Source organism: Mycteria americana, chromosome 1, assembly GCF_035582795.1.
Source record: "Mycteria americana isolate JAX WOST 10 ecotype Jacksonville Zoo and Gardens chromosome 1, USCA_MyAme_1.0, whole genome shotgun sequence".
NCBI classification, from domain to species: domain Eukaryota; kingdom Metazoa; phylum Chordata; class Aves; order Ciconiiformes; family Ciconiidae; genus Mycteria; species Mycteria americana.
This window is the reverse complement of record NC_134365.1, coordinates 63,367,448-63,391,448: the sequence shown is the minus strand read 5'-3', so window position 1 is coordinate 63,391,448 and position 24,001 is coordinate 63,367,448. Positions and strand designations below refer to the sequence as shown.

At 38.4% G+C, this 24,001-nt stretch overlaps 1 protein-coding gene across 4 annotated transcripts in view; it reads right to left on the bottom strand.

Annotated features, from left to right (window-relative positions):
• Positions 1-495: 495 nt before the first annotated feature.
• GNPTAB (N-acetylglucosamine-1-phosphate transferase subunits alpha and beta) overlaps positions 496-24,001 on the bottom strand; it is a 48,871-nt gene continuing 25,365 nt past the window's right edge. For 2 of the 4 annotated variants that reach the window (XM_075502864.1, XM_075502896.1), the window contains exons 9-21: positions 23,173-23,352; positions 21,900-22,070; positions 20,096-20,219; positions 19,150-19,353; positions 16,877-17,985; positions 14,020-14,219; positions 13,529-13,748; positions 12,375-12,488; positions 9,626-9,711; positions 7,728-7,826; positions 3,838-4,005; positions 2,373-2,463; positions 496-1,207 (exon numbers count right to left, since the gene is read on the bottom strand). In XM_075502864.1, the coding sequence (XP_075358979.1) occupies positions 1,130-1,207; positions 2,373-2,463; positions 3,838-4,005; positions 7,728-7,826; positions 9,626-9,711; positions 12,375-12,488; positions 13,529-13,748; positions 14,020-14,219; positions 16,877-17,985; positions 19,150-19,353; positions 20,096-20,219; positions 21,900-22,070; positions 23,173-23,352 (2,844 nt within the window). In that variant the 3' untranslated portion in view covers positions 496-1,129. Of the gene's footprint in view, positions 1,208-1,716; positions 1,775-2,372; positions 2,464-3,837; positions 4,006-7,727; positions 7,827-9,625; positions 9,712-12,374; positions 12,489-13,528; positions 13,749-14,019; positions 14,220-16,876; positions 17,986-19,149; positions 19,354-20,095; positions 20,220-21,899; positions 22,071-23,172; positions 23,353-24,001 lie in introns of all 4 variants that reach the window. The other 2 variants (XM_075502874.1, XM_075502885.1) reach the window with 2 other exon arrangements.

Here is a 24,001-nt window from a genome sequence, read left to right as displayed (position 1 = left end):
ACAACAGACAAAACTTATCTCATTTTAGTTAATTTCAAAGCAAACCAAGTATCTTACAATACATATGCACATACATTTTGTACATCATCTGATTATAAAAATTAATGCTTTTTTGAATACTGCTAATACAATTAACTGAAGATACACCACCAAAAATTTCTGCTTGAAAAGATTCAGTATCCTTTCCCACATATAACCACGCTATTCTGACGTCTCCGCAAAATACAGGGCCAAACCCTGTTAAATTTAAAAACACCAAAGCTTCATATGTCAGTACAAATATTGTTTTCTGAAGTGAAACACTGCTCCCATACATTGCTACATTAAAACAGTTTGTTACCCATTCATATAGAGAGGCACTTTTGCTTTTATACTTACAGTGCTTGTAAAATACTATACCTTGATCATTTTCATTCGATTACAACCCTCTCTTTGTAATCAAGTCAAGAAATAACACTATTGTATTCTTTGGAATATAATACACCAGATATAAAATATCTTTCACATAACCATTAGTTGGTCTTTTACTGTGTATTTTTTTATTAGCATACATTTCTTCCAAATCCCAATTAACTACTACAAATAGGGGGATGAATTGTCACTGTGCTTTGAAGAATGTCAACATCAATAAATGTATACTAAATCTAAATGACAAGTTACATAATTCTCAATTTTCCCATACAGCTAAAAAAGCAGCGACGACAGAAATATGCAAAATCTTTTGGAATGCAAGATCAAGGACCTGTTAAGCTGATCCCAAACAACTTTGCCTTCCAACATTTTATCTAGTTGGCAACATCCACTGCAATAAATGCAGCTACATTTCTTTAGGTAACCCTTTTTATAAAAAAGGATAACATGGCCATGAACTAACAGCTGTAAAGTAAGATCTGTTGAAAACTGCCTATGTACAGGTTTCCTGCAATTATTTATTTTCTTGTTTTGCATTGTCACAGCTCCAGCAGCTTGTATATCATCAAGAGTACTGCGGAGATTCTAACTGTAGATGCATGATTTTTTTCTTCATATCAACGTAGTTAAGTATCAAACCATAAAAGACACTTATGAGAGAGAGATTTTAAATGCTTATCCCATCTTGAGGTAGACTGATCTCCAAAATAAAGCTCTTCTACACTTTGATTCGCTCATGACCAACTTCCTTTTGAATCCTTCTCCTTGGAAAAATCTTTCGTTTAAGTGCAATTAGCTGAGGAGAGAAAAAAAATACAATATTTAGTTCTCTGCTAGGCTAGAGGTGCACAGCTGGTCAGGCTTTCATCCTAGAAACTATAAAATCTGTACCATCCATGGTAATTAAGTCAATACTGTCCTTTTGGGTTTTTTTCACTGCACAGGAAGAAAGTTATGTACTCAAATTCATCTATTAGGCGTGCACATTTCCACTGGACTTCTCAATAACCAGACTACAAGCAGAAAGTGAAAAATACAGTATGCCTATATTCTGGTTATTTTAAAGTTAATTTGTGTATTTAAATTAATATAACATCAGGCTACATTGTTTCTAAAAGATCAACACAAAGCTGGCATCTTAAAACAGTATTTATATACCTAGCTGTACTACTGAGTTGAGTACTCCCTTCCAAACCAAGTTACTCATGGAGGGCGAGTTTTCTAATATATACAAAAGGCTGAAAATCAAGGGAAAGATTCATGCAAAAGTTACAGGTGGGAAAAAAATAATAATCAAAAGCCAACCTTTCAAGAATTACACCCTCTTCATCAGACCACGGAAAGGGTTACTTAAGGCCCCAACCTGCAAAGAATTACCCATATGATTTGTTCCATTGACTCCCTCTTAAGTTTAGCAGGATTAATCATGTTCAAGAAGGCCACTTTATGCTTGCAGAAGTGGAGGGTTTTTTCATTCGAGTCAAATTCAAAACCTTTTGAATTCTATAGGAGTCTTTGCAATTACTTAGGGATGAGATTTAGATAGGGCCCATAAATACCTTGAGAGTCTCTTCAGGACTAGAGCATTGCTATTACTTAAGTTTTCTTCCTGTTAACTTACTTTGCACTTCTACCAATATGTGTGTTAATAGACCAAGCCTTTCAAAAACCATCACTGATTTTGAACATCCAAATTTAGCACACTTACGGACTTGACAAAGCACCTGAAAAGGGAACACCACTCTCCTTCCCCCCATAAGACTCTTTACAAGGAATCTCAACATGAGAACTTAAAAACTGAAGCAACTTAATCATCAGTCATGTATCATCTTTACTTCCTTTATGAAGGAAAAAATCCTAGCTACTTGCCAAAACCTATTTAAGAAATCCATTTTATGTTATCCTGAAGATACAGCAATCTATTAAACATTATAGAATTGATAAGAAGATATTAATTTTACCTGTTCAGCAAAAAATGAGATGACTGTAAATACAATAAGTGTTACTAGAACACAATGGGTCCAGAATTTGAGCTTGTCTCTATATGCCCTCCTGCACAAAGAAGGAAACAGAAAAACAGCTTCATATATTATAAATGCAAATACAGAAACTTTAAAGAGTTTCCATGAAACAGGCAAAGAAAGTTTTTTCCAGTACTCAAAGGATGGCTAGAAAGAAGATGGAGGCTCTCTCTTCACAAAGACCCACGTGGAGAGGACAAGGGGCAACAGGTACAAGTTGGACTGTGAGAGGTTTCATCCTGGTATAAGAATTTTTTTTTTTTTTTACAGTGAGAATAACCATTCACTGGAACAACCTCCCCAGGGACATGGTGGAGTCCCCACCACTGGAGGTTTTCAAGATGTGACTGGACAGGGTGCTAGATACACTCATCTAGGCTCCCTCTCCCATGAAATGTTGGACCAGATGATCTTTCAAGATCCCTTCCAACCTGGGCTGTCCTATGATTCTGTAAAGCATTTTGATAAACATGGATTTCCACCAGCACTTCAGCATGCTTTAACCTACCCTGGCAGAAATCTGCTTTGGCTACAAACAAGTCAAAATAAAGTGTTCTTGTGAAGCTAACAAAGCCTTGGTGGATGTCCTCAAAAAGGGAGCCAACAGTAGGTCTACTCCTCCAGCCCAAATTTCTACAGTTAACTGCTGAAATGGGTTTGCCCCTCACTCCCTCTGCCACTGCTACAGCAGGGCTTATAGCACTACAATCCACGCCTATTCTTCTCACCTACAATCCTTCTGATTCTTTCTACAGTTCCTCTAAGATTTTCTCTTTCCTTACTAACAGCTTTCTCTCATAATTTGCTGATCAGCAACAAAATTACTATACCACTCTTCTTGTCTCATTTTTATCACTACACTTTCCAAACTTTTGCTTGTGTTCTCAAATCGACTTCCCCAATTTCTGAAGTTAAAATATTGTTTATAAAATGGCAAGAGGTAAATACACATTAAAATTTCACGCATTATGTAAAAATGAGACACACATGTATCTTTTCTGATTATTATCCAGCTGATTATTGCTGTCTGACAGATTAAAAAAATTAAATCACTTCAGGAGAAAGTTACCATAGTTTATATTGCCCCTCTGCAACAGGCATTCCAAACAATGGGGGTTTTTTTACATCTAAAGAAAGTCAGAAGTCCTGATTTTTATTTTTTTTTTTTAAATCTTTGTCTGTGAAGTAGGTTAGGGCCAATCAATGAAATGTTAGTGACTTTTAGAGCAACAGAAAAACCCAAATCCTGCAAATCTCAAATTTTAGTTCATTCAAATCTTTTCACATTATCTTCACTGTTAAGTCCTTCATAACAATATTGGGGGAAAAAATGGCTTGTACCAATATGTTCTATAATTATATGCTATCGTACTACAATAACTTGAAGAGAACTTGTGTAACATACCATTCTTGGAGTTCATGCATATGAAGGAAACGATTCCGATATTCTCTTGGCAGTTCAAATTGGGAAGGTATGGGAAACATTGATTCATAAAAATCCCTAAGCACCGCTTTAACTGTCTGAGCATCCTTATGATTATGATCAATATTGTCATTTAGGCAAACAAATTTTCTAGAAAACAAGAAGTCTTTGTTAGAATATTTCCTTTAATAATATGACAAAGGTATTAGCAAACCAACAGAATCCTTTTAAACAAAATTGATACAGTACCCTTTTAAAACCAAATTGATATATTTGATACTGGTAATCAGTTTCCTTATTGTTGCATTATTTTAAAATTAATTTGATTTTAATTCTAGGAGCACGAAGGCTGACAGTGAGTCAAAACCTCTACGGAATCAAATGACAAGCCACATTTCTCTCTTCTGTTTATGTAATGCTGCCATCTAATGGACATTAGCATGCATCATCCCAGAGCCCACCACTGGATACAGACAGCCGGTTAGAAGGCCAGCATGATGGTTTGGGTAAGGGTTTTCATAGTTTTAAATAAATTATCATGATTAAAGTATCTTAAATAACAAAATGAGCTCCACTGTAGGAGGTAAACATACTAAATTATTAATATTTTACTGTGTATGCTGCAGTCTTCAGAGGAAGTCAACATAAAAACTATAGAAGATTGTACAAGAGAAGCCAAAAGCTTGGTCCCCAGACTTTGAGTTACTGAGAACACTATATAAACTGGGCAGGACATGACTTGAATCACAGACCCAAAGATGAACTTGCGTAATCAACCAAAATACAAACAACAACCTGGACAGAATTCATATGGAAATCGCTGTGACCAAATAAGCATGCTCACAATAATGCCTCTTGCAGAGCGTTATTCCTCATATAAGAAACACACAACTATCTAAGTTACTGCCAATTATTGAAACTAAAGCAGCAGCTAGAGTGCTAGACTGCTATGTACCCTTGGGCCACTCTGACCTGGTGCTTGACAACAAAAATTCCTTTTCCCACATATGGGCAAGGTTATGTGCTTTATTTATATTGTGAGATACAAGACCCTTACATTTTCCCCAGAGGGAGAAATCATATCTGGTGACATATGCCTTGTAATTGCTAACCTTTGTAAATAAGTAGTTCTGGTCAGCTGTATTCTCTATAGTATGGTGTGCTCTTTCAAAGAGCAAAGTTCAGACTTCCTACATGAAGCTAGAAATAAGCAGAACTCTAGAGCACATGAATTGGCCTACACAGGGCATTACCAGTTTTCCTCAGTCTGTACTGAATCTGGCATAATTGGTAACCTTGCTCTAGACGATTATGTGCAGGGGACAAATGGTCATTCAAATTGCTGCATCTGAGAAGATCAAAATATGCCTCTCCTCTTCAAAGATAAGCAAGCTATGTCTACACTATCAAGTAATACTATGCAAAGCAGCTGGTTATGGCAATCATATGTCTACACTGTAAGCATTTTGGGAGTTCACTCTGGACTATCCCTGACCTTGTCCCTTGGACTGGCAGCTCATTAGCCCTGGGAATGCAGTAGCTGCACTCCTGGAGTGTATATCCCTGTTTAGCTTCATCTGAAAGAGATGCAGTTTACAGCCTAAGAGGCTGCTACACAGTGCAAACAAAAGCACAGTAAGTGGGAGTGATGAGGATATTAACCTGTTTCAAATGGAAAGACTTGGATGTTTTAATCCATCCAAAAGAAACCAAATCTGACATTCCTTTGGATATTCCAGAATTAATGCCTAGATGATTAAGGCTCACTTTTCCTTAAGAATGCAAAACAAACATTTTAGGAAGATCAGTAAGTGAACAATGCTTTCAGTTCATCCCGAGAGAAGCACTGAATACCTTTTTTTAGAGACTGTGTATAACTATTATGCTGTTTTACACGCAGGGAAAGCATGGCAAAGAAGGAAATGGCATGCCTATATAGCCATGCCAGCTCTCCTTTGCTAGCAAGATATGACTACAGTACTGCACTATACTTCACAGGAATATAGTCCAAGCAATTGACTCAACCTCACTTCACATACCAGCCAACAATCTGGGACTACAACGCACTATTGTTCCTTCAGGGGAAAAAAGAAACCAACCAACCCAAAAGGGTATGCATATATGGAGTCTCAAGCTGAGTCCATAATAGCATGCCAGTGGGTCATATGAAAATTAGGGAAGATTCAAGACAGATCAGCTCACATGCCTCATCTTGCCTGCTGAGGTTCCTGTGACCACAGACTATAGACACCCTTACTCAAACACATCCTCAATCACTCCACAGAATAGGCAGCTCCATTTTAAGTTGCTAGAAGGCCTCAATCCATTAGGCATACCCATACCACAACCAACACAGCACCAGGATCAAGTCTGACATCAGCAACCATCCTTCAGAATAAGAGGTCAGCGACTGCAAGCACAAACTTGAACACTGAAGGTGAGAAACTCATGTTATGTGCCCTCCTTGGGCCTAACGGAAGGCTTGAAGTCACACCTACGTTTCAAGAAAAAGTCCTAGCAAGCAGATAAAAAAAATGGAGGAGGAAGGGGAAGTGGCAGGATGAGTTAGAGCACTGCCCACTTTTCTTTTGAACCAGGTCATTGTAGGAACTGGAATGCAGGAGTTATGTAGCCAGAAGGCACTCTTGTAAGGAAGAGCAATAGATACAAACCACCTTCAGCTGCAAAATGTCTCAAAACTAGCATTCCCGTTTCTGAATGAATGACCTAGCAAGTAGTACAATGCAAGAGGCAAGTGAAAATCTGCTCTTTATCTACAAATGCAAATAATGGTGTAGCTTTACAGGCAGCTGAGATTACCCAATAGCTCGCTGTGACCTACAAGAAGAGGTTTCACTTTCCCTGGCCCAAGGTACCTTGTCCTACTCTCCTCTCTGCTCTGTTTTTGACACTTGTCAGACCCCTTCTTGAGGCCACACTCATTAAACTGACAGAGAACTCTCTAGTTTTCTGAAGACAGAAGCAAGACACAAGATAAGAGCGTGCAACCAAAAGGAAGGAAGGAGAGGAGATGGGTGGAGGCACTGTCTAACTTTGAAGACAGCTGGCTATTAAATTATCTCACCATGTCTTGTTGAACCCCAGTCTTAAGCAATGGGCTCAGGAGTATAGTTAAAATGCTACTGTGAAGCAGATTCAGACTCAAGTCTCAAATACAGCATCCTTTGCTTTGCAAGGTGGTTGCTGAGAAATGTATACCAGGACATTTGTTTTCCCCATTTATCTCACAGTCATTTCAGGAGCCTAATTCAACACTACAGAGCCTACTCTCAGATTTGGGTATCTAAACCTTTCACGACTACAGAGTGGAGAAACAGGACTACCTTCCGGCTTTGGATGGTTTATCACCAAACATTAAAAAAACCCAATACCTCTTGCCATGTTGTAACAGAGCATGAAAGCATAATGGATATGCAAAACTGATTTTGTAACAAAATAATCCACACCTGAGTTTTATTTTAAAATTGCCACATAAAGCAGATCAAAATGCTCTTCCTTTAAAATAAAACTACCTGCATTATAAACTGTATGCCCTCTAGAATGGCAAAAATGAAAGCCTCAAAAATAGCTGAAGTTTTCTATCTATAAGTTTTCAAAGGTTTTAGATATATAAAAATGTAACAGAAATTAATGAGATAACCCCTAGCATAACAGAAAGAGCAGTCACTTAAGTTTCAGTTAAATAGAAAAAATTAGAAGTACTTTTGGTTAAAATTGGTCTTGCCCTGTAACACACAGTGTAGAAACACTTTACAATAAATTATTTTTTTTCAACACACAAACAGTTTAAACAGTTGAAACAGAAAATTAAAACTACCTCAAAACTTCATACAAATCAAGAAACAGGATACCTGGGATTTTTTCGTATGTCATCCAGCTGACCAACGACATGAGAAACATTTGTGCGAATCATTTTGAAGGCAATTTCCTCTTCTCCCATGATTTCAAACCTTATTGTTAAAAAAAATATTTATACCTTAATAGAACAACCTAAAGTCAGGTTCAATAAATATTTAATATTTTATTAAATAACTCATTTCTAATTTGAGTGTCCAACCTTCATTAGAATTTATAAGTTGATTTCTATCAGTATATTTACATTTTTCAGCTAATGTTCTTGTACAGAACCACTTTCCTGTAGATTTATTAGTAGCCACTGATAAACCAAAGAACTGAATTCTAATACAAATTATATAAACTACAAGTTTTGGCATAAGAGTAACAATATGAAAGTAGACATAACAACACTTACTATGCTTTTTTTTTTTAAACACACAAAATTTACAACTGTAATTTATAATTACACTTCAGACATGAGAAAACATGTTCTTCTTATCCAATCACCAATCCCAGAAAAATCTTAAAATAAAATTACAGAAGAGCATATAAAACTACAGCCTTAAATACAAATAAAACCTTCCTCACCCACCTAATCAAGAACTTGTAGACAAAACAAGTATATGAAATGCAGAAGTATGTAATTTCTGAAGGATACCTTGAGTTTAAAAGGGGGTCAAATGCTCTTTCAACAGTCTTCCTAGAGGTACCACACTTAGATTTTTCACCTTTCTTATCTTGATAAAAGAAAAGACCCTGCCTGCTTGTTGAAGTCTCACCTGAGAACATACTCCATTTATTAAGCTCCCAAAAGTAATAATACAGTTATTCAATACTGAAGTTCAACAGAAAAAAAGAGCAGCTTATATCTTAAACTGACTTATACTAATGTATTTATATGATTAAACACAGCAAATCCTTGCCTCCACCCCAACATTTTTCGATCTCATTTGTTGTGTTAGCTTTTCAGTTTCAGCATAAACTCTCCTGGGAAGAGAATTATTTAAAAAGCTTACAGCACAACTTGAGATACTATGAATTAATGTTTAATAATGTCCAAGAGCTGCCCTAAGCAGCACCTGTAACGTTCTTCCATTCTACAGTTTTATTTGTCTTTGGAGCCACTCCTGGGGCAACTGCACGCTTCAGAAACTCCCCATCACTCTCCCCTGCCCAACACCGCTGGTGAGGCAACGGACAGGCGACAAGGCTATAAGCCCCAGGCCAGCAAACAGCCTCACTGGCATGCAATTGGTTTGCAGGTTTCAGAGAAGAAAGGTCTGAGAGAACCTGATCCCAGGCAGATCTACACAAATACAATTATTCAAACAAACCCATGGTCATGATCATGGTTTGTCCTGCCCTTTCCAAAGGGGATGGAAGCCCTTTTCTTGTCCCCCTCCCTCCCTGCCTGTCACCACTCCTCCTTGCAGGAAAGCTACAAGGTAGTTAGGGCTAAAACGTTTGTTCTTTTCTTTTCTTTTCTTACGCTTCAGTAGAAGAAAGGATGAAGCAGATTTACAACTTCTAGGTACAGGACAGGCTCTTTCCTCCTTTTTATGCTACTTTAACTGCCCTCACTGACTTCATATAACCAATTTATATAGCCATCTAAAGATACTCTGGCTTACTGTGGTACAACACAAATTAGGATCTGGCCCAAGATGACACAAGCAGCATGGAAATATTTAGTCTACTAAATAAGAAACTATGAAAAAAATCACATCATTCTGCACAATGAAACATACATAAGTAGATATCAGTATGTTTCTTCAGTTTCACTGTTAAAATACATTGAGCTAAGATTTGTTAACATATGTCCAAAGATTGTATGTGTATATGTCTTTATACCATTTCTTAATTGCTTTACAAAACCTAGCATGGCTTTTCACGCAATTGTAACAACCAATACCTGTATTTGGTTTTGTCCTTGTATGCCTTACGAATTCTGTCAGTCACAGGTTTGCAATTAGTCACTAGGTTTTTTGTTACTGGAGGCTGGAAGAAAACATTGTTTAGATTATACGTTACTGAAAATTACAGAGTCTGTTGTAAAGATGTACCTTGTAGAAAACTTATATTACAGCTAGAAAGGCCTGTGTATGCTTTACTCTCCTGGAATGAAAAGCAATAGTTTCTTGATCAACTGTTGAGGGGAACAACGACAAAAGACATACTAGTGCGTAACATCACAATTTCCTATTTATCACAAATATTATTGAAAAATAGAGATTATTTTTGGCAAAAATATTGCAACCTCTGGATTTCACCCTCAATAAAATATTCAGAAATTGTAGCTCATTTAACAGCTGTCTTTGACATTCCTCTGGTAGAGGCCATCAGTAACACTGGCCAGACAAGCTTTACAGAACAGCTGATACACGTTAGGCCTTATTTCTATCACAGGCTATGTTGAAACAATTCTGGGAAATAAAATCCCCATTCTCAAGGGATATTTCTATGGTACTAGACTCATTCCAAGAAATTGAGCTGTTGCAGACAACAGAAGTAAAAATAAATTAGGCCTCTGTGCTAAACACAAACACTTATTTTGTTACTACTTGAACTCACTGATAACATTAGTACATTAGGCATTACTGCTTAAATTAGTAATATTTTACTAATCCTCCAAAAATATTAAAGTAATTTGACATTGTTCCCAACCACTGAGACTTATTTTTAACCCCATCTTAAAACATATTCATGGCAGCCATCCTTTATTTCTACTCTTCAAAGTTTTTACTTCACAGAATTCTGCAAACTGAATTGAGAGTCATAATGAGGCAAAATGAAGTAAGGCTATACTGGATGCAATATCCTCAGACTGTGCAGGATTCTCAAATCCACACTTCCATTTCTTCAAATCACACTGACAGAATGGCTTTCTGTAGAACTTTGCTGGAATTCAGACTTAGGGGAAAATATTTTTAAAACCTTGTAACATAACCTGATAAAAATACAAGGCAGGATAGGTGTCCAGAGGGGAGAAAAAAAAAAAAAAAGGAAGGAAAAAAACAGAAAAAAATAGTCAATATCCATATGCATTTATCTGCACACACATTGTAGATCTATGGTTTACATGTGTTGGGGATCAATAATGCTCTTCTACTACCCAACAGTTCATGATCTGTACTCATCAAAATTATTTTTGCTTTGGTACAGTATTGGTTTGAAGCTATAAAACACCAGGTCATCAATTTAGCAAAGTACATGCACACATTTTTTTCAAATGCATAGGTTGATGCAATAATTAAATTCTCATTGTAAAAGAAATTTAGGTATAAGTATCAAATCTAAAGATTCTAGATTCCTAAATTCCAGCAGATTTTAATGAGAATTTAACCACTAAAATAGAAATTAAGGACTTAAATCCTTAAGGAACATCTAGTCCTAAGACCTCAGTTTTCACAGAATGGTTTAGGTTGGAAGGGACCTCGGGAGCTCATCTGATCCAACCCCCCTGCTCATGCAGGGCCACCTAGTGCCAGTTGCCCAGGACTATGTCCAGATGGCTTTTGAGTATCTCCAAGGATGGAGACTGCCCACAAATGGGCAACCCACACCAGTGCTTGGTCACCCTCACAGTAAAAAAAAGTGTTTCCTGATGTTCAGAGAGAGAGCCTCTTGTGTTTTCAGTTTGTGCCCATTATCTCTTGTCCTGTCACTGGGCACCACTGAGAAGAGCCTGACTCCATCTTCTTTGTGCCCTCCCTTCAGATATTTGTATTCATTGATGAGAGTCCCCCTTGAGGCTACTCTTCTTTAGCCTAAACAGTCCCAGTTCTCTCAGCCTTTCCTCATAAGAGAAATGCTCCAGTCCCTTAATCACCTTCATGGCCCTTCACTGGACGCCCTCCAGTGTCCATGTCTGTCTTCTACTGAGGAGCTTGGAACTGAACACAGCACTTGAGGCGTGGCCTCACCAGTGCTGAGTAGAAGGGAAGGGTCACCTCCTTTGACCTGCTGGCAACACTGTGTTTAATGCAGCCCAGGATACCATTAGCCCTCTTTGTGGCAAGGGCACACTGCTGGCTCATGTTCAACTTGGTGTCGACCAGGACCCCTAGGTCCTTCTCTACCAAGCTGCTTTCCAGCTGGGTAGCCCCCAGCATAATACTGGTGCATGGGTTTGTTCCTCCCAAAGTGCAGGACTTTGCACTTCTCCTTGCTGAACTTCATGAGGTTCCTGTCAGCCCATCTTTGGAAGTTAAAAGGAGTTAGTCTGAAGCCTTCAGATTAGGAAGAATTATCCTGAAGATGTCCATCTGATGGTTTGGTGGTTTTTTGGGTTTTGTTTTAGTTTTAAATACATGGGTTATAGTTCAGATAAAGACTTACCAGAAAGTTCCAGTCAGAGAGATATTGGGCTTATTGTCTTTTTGGTTCACAACAGTGAATTTTCCTAGCAAGGATGACTTTTTAAATCCCATATATAGTAACATTTTAAAGCTCACCTTTTCTCTGTTTCTGAAGGAAATTAATGGCTTTATAAGTTAAGAAGTAGCTTGTAAAATTTTCATTTTAAAACACTTACTTCATGTACACACAAGTAGAAATTTTTTGTAAATACTTTCCTTCTGGAAATCACAGCAGCTTTTCAAGCACAGTAAATACATGCTTGGGAAAGAAACCAAGCATCTTTTAAGAGCCATGTTTCTTACCAGATTGGGATCATAATATGCTTCCTGAGTTGGTGGAATGACATGGATCTGAGTGATGTTGGCAGGAAGAGCTTTAGAGCAATTTATTAGCATTTGTTCTAGACCCGTCAAATCCTAACAGAAAGAGAAGAAAAAAAAGATAATCCTGTTTTCTCACTGACATAGTTCTAAAAATCCAGGGTGCACAGACATATTTAATGTTACCTACATAACAAATTTCCATGCTGCTGTTGGAAAAAAGACTTAATATTCAGCAGACCCCAATTCAGTAACTGCTGAAGTCAGTGGGACTCCCCATACACCTAAAGTAAAGCAAATGCTCAGTGCATAGTTGAACTGAGACAAGATAAAGCATGACAATGTCATTTTCATTTAAAAATGAAAATCACATCTTTACTGATGATGTCAGGACAGAATTTCCAAACCAGCAGTGGCATATTAAACCCCAAATCAAGCAAACAGAAAAGTGAACTGAAAGGACAGGAATAAGTTTTTCTGACTAAGGTACAGGTTAAGAACACACTAAAGCAGGGCTGTGTTCCAGCTATGGCAATGATTTTATGTGCTATTTCAAGAACAGATTATTTTATTGGTTTGTGCCAATTCTTCTCTGTAAAGCAGAAATAGTACACTTGGTTCTCTACTGTCTCCAGGAGCGTAACTCCTACAAAGACCACGTCTCTTTGTTCATCAGGTTCCCAGAAAAACAGAAATGTGAATCTTTGCATATGGTTATAGTATTTACCAGTATGACTTCCTTGCTACCCTTTTTCTCACTTCTTTCTTTAGGCCAGAAGTTCCTCAGGGCAAGGACTATCTTACACTATGTGCAAGAACAAGAGTAAGCACAGCAGGATCCCACTCTTCACAGTGGCTTTTACCAGTGAACATCTTTTCTGACAAACTCACACTAACTGCTTTCTTGAACTCAGACACCAGTGATCCATTTTTCTGATGCTGCTACAACTCAATTTAACTGACTCCATATAACAATGACAAAGTAGAACACAATGTTATAGTCTCCATGTAAAATTTAAGAACTGCCAAGTGTTACAGATGCTATAAGCAAGGATAAATAAAGATTTAACTCATTTTAACAGTTTTGGACTTTAAAACTGAAGTTACTCTATAAATTATTGGTAAGGAAAGAGTACCTGCAAACTTAATGGTAGTTCATGTATTCTTGTGGCCAACGTGCGAATCTCTCGGTCAGACAAAATGCCTGACTGGTCCGTATCAACCTCATCGAAGATCTGAGAAATGTTCAGTGGCTGGACTGCACTCATAAGATAGTAGAAATATGAAAAAGCAAACTGCATATCTTCTGAGTGCCGCACTTTGTGAAATGATGTCTTGTCAAACTCCTCGGGAAACCTATATAAAAATGTAAACTAATTTAGTACTCCAGTTTCTTGAAGTAGAACATTCCTTACCTAAAAACAAATTATAATCTAGAACTTTAAAAGGTCCTCAAAAGTCTCCTTATCTTAGCACAACTATCATGTTGTAAAAATTAAATTTCCCTTTTCAAACTATATTTTTAATGAGTAGTCATCAACACATTGGAAATAGCTATAAGCAAAGCATGAATAGAAAGGTAGAACTACCTACAGTTTTACATTATTCCAAACAAAGACATACTTACATATCCTGTAGCTCTTGCATAACAGTGCGGTCAATCATGTGAGGCATATGAGCAGGGACTTTCCGAGACGTAAATCCAAATTTGCTGTTTAAAAGCTTATTTACATATCGAAGGGAATCAGCAAATGTATCTTTCAGCTGCCTTCCAAAACGTTTACCATCAGTAAAGTAGGACATTTGTTTGAGTAATGACTCTTCTTCCTAAACATCAGGACAGCCAAAATCAAGGTTACATTACCGAAAAAGACTGAAAACATTAAACACACAGGAAAAATGACATTTCAGCCAGGTGCCAACTATTTCCAATATTTGAAAATAAGACGAGAAGTTTTGAATATTTTTCTTCATATTCCTTAGTTCTCTCTTTAAAAAGAAAAGATAAAAGGTAACCTTTTCCTTAAAATTTCCCTGCTCTGAGGAAAATCATAGAATCATTAAGGTTGGAAAAGACCTCTAGGATCATCTAGTCCAACCGTCAATCCAACACCTCCATGCCTACTAAACCATGTCCCGAAGCACCACATCTACACATTTTTTTAACTCCTCCAGGGATGGTGACTCAACCACCTCTCTGGGCAGCCTGTTCCAATGCTTGACAACCCTTTCAGTAAAGAAATTTTCCCTAATATCCGATCTAAACCTCCCCTGCCGCAACTTGAGGCCATTTCCTCTCGTCCTATCACTTGTTACTTGGGAGAAGAGACCGACCCCCACCTCTCTACAACCTCCTTTCAGGTAGTTGTCGAGAGCCATAAGGTCTCCCCTCAGCCTCCTTTTCTCCAGACTAAACAACCCCAGTTCCCTCAGCCGCTCCTCATCAGACTTGTGCTCTAGGCCCTTCACCAGCTTCGTTGCCCTTCTCTGGACACGCTCCAGCACCTCAATGTCTCTCTTGTAGTGAGGGGCCCAAAACTGAACACAGTATTTGAGGTGCGGTCTCACCAGTGCCGAGTACAGGGGGTGATCACTTCCCTACTCCTGCTGGCCACGCTATTCCTGATACAAGCCAGGATGCTGTTGGCTTTCTTGGCCACCTGGGCACACTGCTGGCTCATGTTCAGCCAGCTATCAACCAACACCCCCAGGTCCTTCTCTGCTGGGCAGCTTTCCAGTCACTCTTCCCCAAGCCTGTAGCGTTGTATGGGTTTGTTGCGACCCAAGTGCAGGACCCGGCACTTGGCCTTGTTGAACCTCATACAATTGACCTCGGCCCATCAATCCAGCCTGTCCAGGTCCCTACGCAGAGCCTTCCTACCCTCAAGCAGATCAACACTCCCGTGCAGTTTGGTGTCATCTGCAGACTTACTAAGGGCACACTCAATCCCCTCATCCAGATCACTGATAAAGATATTAAACAAGACTGGCCCCAAAACTGAGCCCTGGGGAACACTGCCTATGACTGGCCACCAACTGGATTTAACTCCATTCACCACCACTCTCTGGGCTCAGCCACCCAGCCAGTTTTTTACCCAGTGAAGAGTACACCCGCCTAAGCCATGAGCCGCCAGCTTCTCTAGGAGAATGCTGTGGGAAACAGTGTCAAAGGCTTTACTAAAGTCCAGGCAGATAACATCTACAGCCTTTCCCTCATCCACTAGGCGGGTCACCTGGTCATAGAAGGAGATCAGGTTGGTCAAGCAGGACCTGCCTTTCCTGAACCCATGCTGGCTGGGCCTGATCCCCTGGTTGGCCTGCACATGCCTGTTGAGCACACTCAAGATGAACTGCTCCACAATTTTCCCCGGTACCGAGGTCAGGCTGACAGGCCTGTAGTTCCCCAGATCCTCCTTCCGGCCCTTCTTGTAGATGGGCGTCACACTGGCAAGCCTCCAGTCATCTGGGACCTCCCCTGTTAACCAGGACTGCTGAAAATGATGGAGAGTGGCTTGGCAAGCTCCTCCGCCAGCTCCCTCAGTACTCTCGGGTGGATCCTGTCCAGCCCCATAGACTTTTGAGTGTCCAGGTGGCGTAGCAGGTCGTTAACTGCTTCCTCCTTGATTATGGGGGGTTTATTATTTATAGAAAAGCAGTTTATAAAAAACTTCCTTAATATTTGTGCTCTGACACCTCACACACACACAAAGTCCCTGTTTGCTATCAGATTTATTTGTAATATTGCCTTTTTTTTTTTCTGATTATTCATCCGTATTTGATAAACTGAAATCCTATGAATATAAAGATTCCTCATGCAAAATCCAAACTCAGATGAACAGAAAGAGGGAGTCTTTCAAAAACAGAGCCCCTTTGCTATTTGGAGATGGCTGAACACCTGCCTGCCCATGGGAAGTAGTGAATGAATTCCTTGTTTTGCCTTGCTTGCGTGCGCAGCTTTTGCTTTACCTATTAAACTGTCTTTATCTCAACCCACGAGTTTTCTCACTTTTACCCTTCCGATTCTCTCCCCCATCCCACTGAGGGGGAGTGAGCGAGCGGCTGTGTGGGGCTTAGTTGCTGGCTGGGGTTAAACCACGACACATATTTTTTACATATTTTTAATAAACTGGATCCATATTTGCATAAGTGCAATCAAAACAAAATTTAAGCTTACTGTTCTAGTGCTATGTCTGAATAATAGCACTGTGCCAACATACAATGAATAAAAAGTGAATCTGACTAAAAAAAAAAAGCAGTAGAAAGGGAACAGAAATGGCTATTCAGCTTTTGCCACCTAGCTAAGAGAGGCCCAGATCGTAAACAAATTAGATTTTATGCGAAAAGTCAAAAGGAGCTTTCAAAAAAATCTCAGTATTTGCCTCAAACGCAAGACACATTCCAAATGTATAGATCATATTAACAGTATTCCACTAAATGCCAGAAGATGCAACTATTCCAATAAGCAATGACGTTAAGATACTTACATCAAGCAGGTCCTGGAAATACTTCTTTTTCTCCCATGGCAAAAAGCCTTGGTAACTTCCAGCATAAGACTGTAATTTTCTTCCCACTAGCCCCTCCCTTTCATTTATATCCACCTGCACATGCCCTTTTCCTCCTTCCATTCCCTGTGCATCTTCTCCAGTATCTAAATTCCCAGTATGTTTTGATTTCTGGGTTTCCCTTAATATGAGTGCATTCAGTGCTTTTTCTCGAGTTTCATTTTTATTTCCCATGCTCTGGGCTGGAAGTATGGATTTAGGCTTTACTTTATAAATAGGCTTATTTGTGTTCATTGTCACAACAGTCCCCTTTGTTCCTGTAAGCTTTGAAGGAGCTTCTTCATTTGCTCTTATTGTTTTTATTTTGCCATCGTTTACATCGTTATAAGGCTTCTGCCAGCCGGTATGGCTCTTCTGATCTTCTGAATGATTATGCCCGCCCTTCTTTTCCAGGCCTATAATACTCTTCGCTGTAGTTAAGAACTGGAAAGGTCTCAGGAGAGCAGCCTTGGATAGGTTAAATCCTTTCTGAGTTATATCACCATTTAGTAGTTTTAAGTCCAGGTTCTGCAGTGCTAGCTGAACATCTTCAGGAAGGAGAGACACATTTACTGATGGTATTATCACCGCTTCATGTAGACTCTCTTTTGTGCCATTTCGATGTCTTCTGACTCTTGGAAAGCGTTTTTCTTCAGGAATATCCTCAAATATCATTTCAGCTTCTGGTATTGAAGTTATAGTTTTAAAATCAGAGTTGGATTTTTGCATGGAAGTTGTGTTCAGTTTTGGTTCCTCTCTAGTATCAGCTTCAACAGCTACCTGCATTTTAAACTCTTCATCATTTTTATTTAGAAACGTAAGGTTAAAATAGATCACAGTTGCATTCATGCCACTATGCATTATGAGGTGGATAGTCTTCCATTTGTTAGCAACTGAAGCATGTCGGATAATTGGATTATCACTATATGAACCCTCAATTCCTTTCTTGGCTATTTCGCTGAAGCTGAAGTAGGGCAGACATTCACCTTTGGGAATAACATAGTAGGTCTGATTAAGCTGAAGCGTCACCTTGTACATCTCTTCAAAGTGATCTGGAAAAAAAACCAAGAAACAAAACAAATTTCTGTCAATTTGCAGTGTGACGCTTATCTTTCAGTCATTTTAATTGTAATATGCCCAGCTAGATTCACTACGTTAGCAGGGAGACAGCTTTGTGAAAGAACACTTACTGTAGCTTCCAGTTTCTTGCTCACCTATTTTTAACAATGAATGACTAGAACATATTCAGATATATAAAGCTGCCAGAAATTCCAGTGGTAATTCTAAAAGCCAGTGTAATTTATCACTCTTTCAGTCTCTACCTGAAAAGCCTAAGTGGCTCATTATCACGTCACCTAAAATTATGTATCAGTCATAAGTAAAATGCCCATACTACATTTTTGCCACATTTTAGTGGATTAATGTTACAACAGATTGGATGGAATGAATGGATTTCACTACTACACAGCATCTTGATTTGAGACTTCCAAAATCAGATAGGCTGAATTGAACTTCTCCCTCCCACAGCAGAAGACAGATTATCTGTCAACTCTCACATGAACAAAACCTCGCTGCCAGCAACAGAACTGCCAGTAACACATTTGTCTGAGCTGAGATGCAGGGGAGCCTCTATTCTTCCAAACAGGCCAAATTCTTCCATTTCTGTTCCCCTGCCTATACCAGACAGCACTCTCGATCACTTCATTCACTCCTTCTAGTCTTTCATATCAAAATATACTTCAGACAACTTCACAGGTGACTGAAAGTAGCCTTTGGCAAGAGCCCAGAGCCAGGCTTGAACTCGCGCTGTCAGCATTAGATTGGTTCTTTAATTTCTTAATTGCTATGAGCACCATCAAGTCAGCTGTCCTTATTCGGGTAAAGGCTGTTTGCATAGCTGAAATGTAATTTCTCCATTTAAAATGTAAGCCTCTTGGGGCAAGGAGTTTGATGCCTGCTGCTCCGTAAAGTATCAAGCACCCCACCCATGCTTGGTCAGTAACAGTTTTATTAAATAAAGCAGCATATAATATTGATTCAGGTTTGGATTAGTACATACAAGAAGCATCTGACTTTTTTCTTCACCTGCTAGCAGCTCTTTTCCAGGACCCTGTACAGGGCATCTTAGCCTGATCTGAGAGTAACAATGAACCAAAAAGGTCAGGCAATTCAAGAGAATCCCTACAGAAAGTTTATCAGGGATGTATTTTACATACCTTGGCCACAGTCACCAGCATCAAATCCACAGGAGAGGACATTGCAGGCCTGATCACAGAATTTGTCTGCTAGCCAGGAATTAGCACAGCCTTGGTTACAGTATGAAACACCACTTATTCCTGCACCAAATTGCCATGGTGGTCCATTCCCAATACCTCCAACTGCACCTCCACCAGCAACATAGCGACTACCCCCGCTGTTACCTACAGGGAGAGAAAACAAAAACAAAAAAACCCAGTTATTTGAAATCCTTATTTCTGAGGAAAGGCACATTTTAAGCCACAGTGTTAAAGCTAGACTGAAGAGTCAACAATCTGATTTATCACTGGTGAAATTAAAATGGAGCAAATCTTAACTAGACCTCTGTGAGTTAGTGTAAAATCTACAGTGTGCGCAATCTCCCTGTAGAAGTTTAGGAACCAACTTAAAATTGCAACAAAAACTCCAACATATTTTGTCTTAACTTCAAAAAGGCAGGCAGAAAACTGATTTACCTCTCATGCTTGCAGTCTTGACTTTACAGCCCCCTAGAGTGGTATCACTTCCTCAGTCCAGAAGTACCACTTCATTTTCCTACCCTCCAGTTCTGAAAATTCTGTCTAGCAACTAATGGTGCAGCTTCACAGTCCTGTTATTATTTGGATTCTGAGTCTAAATAATATATAATATTATACAATAATATATAATAATTTGAATTTCAAAAATCTTCTTTTCAGCTAGTCAAATTTGGTACCCAAAGATTTTCCTATGCCGTACTATTTGCTGTCATTTTCCATAGCAATTTGTAGTTTCCAAGAAATAAGGTTTTCATCTGTAAGCCAACTTTTTTCTTTATTATTAAAGGAGGCAAATTTTGCAGTTACAGGAGAACGACAAATTACAGAATTATTCTAGTAAGAAAAAACAGACGGTTCACTTTTTCTAAATTTAATATTGCTGTCTTACCAATGCAATCACCTCCATCCCAATCACACGCTGAGTTATTACAGGCTTTATCACAGTAGCCATCTTTAATCCATGAGCCAGGACATCCCTCAGCACAGTTTGGCACAGGCCAAGTCAAGTAAACCTGGAACAACATTACAGTTTGAGACAAGGACTGGCAAATAGAAGTCAACTGAGCTTGTTTCTTGGAATACAGAGACTTAAAATAATGCCTCCCTGTGTATAATGTCTTAAGTATTCACAAAGCTTTACAAACAGCATTTAAGCCCTACCATCTGTGAAGTAAATATTATTCCTTTCAAACAGAAGTAAGAATTGAAGAATTCCCAAGGCCATACAGCATGGCAGCAATGGCCAGAAAGTAGGACATTCCAAATTCACTTCCGCAACCATATTCCAATGAAAATTAGTATTTTATCTTTTATCAGATAAGAAGGAACTTTAACTCTGAAATAGCTCTGCAGTTCACTTGTTCTCCTGACTCAAAACGTTTCTTCATTACTACCCAGTCATGAGATAAGTGGCACATGTTGAACATAATCCCTGAAGCATCTGATCCTCTACGACTTAAATAATTCTAAGAATTGCCAAGATAAAAAGAAGTGTGTGGGTGTGTGTATTTTCAACTGGGGAGGCATTAAAACACACACATGTTTTCTTTTAGGCCTTATTGTTTCAAGATTTTAGCAGCACATTTCCTACTTAAACACTTACTGATCAGGTTATCACAAACAACGTTGCACCTAAGCTGACTTTTATCATCATAACTGAGAAGAATAACTAAAGAACAATAGAATCACACTGACAATATGGTTTTGCAATTATATGTCTATATCCTTAAAGATTTAAAACAACTAAAAGCCTCCTAACATCCTCAAGTACTGAAACAGTGATTTTAGGGTAGCTTAAACTAATTTTGTACAAAGCTTCTGCATGTGTACACAAGCGTGCACATTTAATTCAGTGGTCTCTAGTGTCTTGTGTACTTACTGTTTTAATATAAATAATAAAAATGCATCTTAATTTTTTCCTCCATGTCGCTCCTGTAGATCAAGCCCATGGACAAAAACGCTGCTGGCAACCAGTCTTTATGCGTGACTATTGCTAATGTTTCCTCAGCCTGCTTTCCTTGCTTTACCCCAGTTGTTGATAATAGGTCTCTTGAAAGACTAAATTACTTGATGTTCATGAACATGCACCAATATATCTTTTAGTAAATAATTATATATATGTTTATATATAGATTGGGCAAAGATATTATAGGTGTCTGGAACAGAGGTAATTAGTGGTAAATTTAAATATTAGACTAGTTTGAATGTCATCTGACCTCAGTGTTCCCATGGAAGAATTGATTCGGTTTTGTTTTGAACATTTCCCACAAAACAAGAAGAATTTACAAGGGAGGGAAGACTGACAGTTGCCAAACACCACATCAGTTTTACCAGTGCTCCGAAAGAAAGTAGTAGAATTAGAGAACGACACTGATAAACTAACAGATGAAGCCTGACAGAGGAACCATAATACCGCCAGAAACCTGTGAGTGAATATGAAAAAAAGTAATTCTGCAACCCAAACATCAACACAGCACACATACAAAAAAAGACAGAGCCCTCCCCACCCTGTACCTTTGCTAACAATTGTCTAGTTAAGAATAATGAACCTTTAGAGGTAAATGGGGGAGCAAAGATAAATCTTCTTATATGTGCTCTCCCTTTCAAAGTAGTATTTATTTGATTTTTATTATATTAGCATAGAAAAGTTTTACATCTACTTCTGGTAAAAAAATCCTTTCATAATGGCTTACCTTTTGACCTTTAGAGTGACTGTAAAAATCATCAGGCCAAACATCCTTCCCAAACATAACATCATCATTGAGATAGATAAACTTCTGAGAGAGTCCACTGATACGATGAATGTGACTTTCAATAGCTGGAGAACTGAAGGTTGGCAAGTGACTCACATTCTGAAATATTTCCTAAAACAAAAGAGCCCCAACAACCCAAAACAGTTTCAGAAGGCAAAAATAAATTTAAAACCCCCCAAACCATAAACAGTCAGGTATATCAGATATATTTTATACTTATCTACTAAAAAAATAAGTTTTATCAAGAACAAGGAGAGATATGAAAGACAAAAAAAGGTGAAAATATTTTCGCAAAAAAGAAAGACTTCACTATCTCATTTTCCCCACACAAAATCATTTTCAAGCCTGCTGCTCAACTTAGAAGCTGCACCTGGTTCAATGCAAAGACACAACTCCTCTTTCACTGGGTACTGGATCAGGCCCAGTGTACGCATATTTATACTTCTCATGCAGTACAGGCTGCACAACATTTCAAGCAAGTTGAGCCTGTTCCAGCATTCAAAAAGTCAGGATTCTTCCATCTCTTTCAAGTAACTTCATAAGAAGACAGCAACAGAAGTTAAATTAGTGTCTTGTTACCACTTAGGTTGCTCAGGGCTCCTATGGCATGTTCAGATACCAAAATTACCCCCTAAAATTACCCCCTAATTCATAATAAGAAGCTACTAGAGTATTTTTGTTTCACTTATTCAGGAAGCCTGAAGGATTCCCTTTCTCTTTTTAACTAAGTCTTTTAGAATGCATAGCTACTTTTTTTGCAGCCATCATCTTAATTCCAGTAATTGTAATCCACCCTGTCTCAACACAAGCTCATTAGGTTATTCCTGGTCCTGAGAGAGTGTTTATGGATTCAGATTACATTTTCCTCTCCCCAGCTTTTTTATAAATAAACTTTATAAGGAAATTAGACACAGGTATACGTTAGCTGAAGCCTCAGTATTTGGAAGAGTGGACTAAATGAAGGCTTGATATATATTCAGTTATCTGCTTAGCCAAAATACAGAGACATACTGGGGTTTAATAAAACCATGGATGAGATGGAGAAGAGGTGGTCACTTCTGCCTTCCAAATAAATGCAGCCTTTAGCTGAAAGGGGATAACTGCATTTCAAAACAAACAGAATCTTTACTAGTGACACTTTGATGCTGGTATTTTTATTTGTTTGAAGGTTTTGGTGGGGTTTTTGTTTGGTTTTTGTTTGTTTGGGGTTTACCTGATGTGTCACTATGGTTATCCGAGGATTATCCAGGTTAAGCCAGGAAGGAATCTGCCCGTTAGTGACGATGAAAATATGCCGTACCCAAGGGGCATGTCTCTCTATTGATCGTAATGAGTATCTCAGCTCTTCATTATCTTCAAAACGGCTGGCAGAAATATCTTCATCCTGTTTAGACTATAAAAAGAAAAAAATCCTTTCTTAGATTTTAAGTAGAACATTCAAGTTCTGATCCAGCCAGGTGACAGTGTGCTTTAGCATATGAGTGCATAAGCATTTGAGGACTTAGATATAAAAAATAAAAAGTACATTGATCAAGTACCATTATTCTTCTAAAGGATCATATTCTTGTGAATTACCAAGGTGAACAATACAGTCTTCTGACACCAATGGCTCACCACCTGGTATCATTAGGATGTCTGCTGACCAAACTGCTAGATGACAGTGCCTTGTGTCATCCTAGCTCTTGAAGAAAGAACTCCAGAAAAAAAAAAAAACCCACACTGTCCTGTTTTCCTGCATTATTAGTCTCAATTATTTCCTGATCTTGATCAAAAGCCAAGTTGCATTTCAAATCAGTAGTATCACCTTTCAGAAATCCAGTCTTAAGAGGCTGGGCCCTTCCAAGTACATTGCATCATAAGCCGTATATAAATGTCACCTAATATAGATACACTGGAAGTGTCATGATGTAGCAGCTCTTCAATTATCCCCTGCTCTTTCATTTTAAAGAATTTAAGCAGGAGAAAATTAACGAAACTGAGCCTAATATTCACTATCAAATAGCTAAATGTTTCCATATGTTTTTGTTAAAAAGACGTTTTAA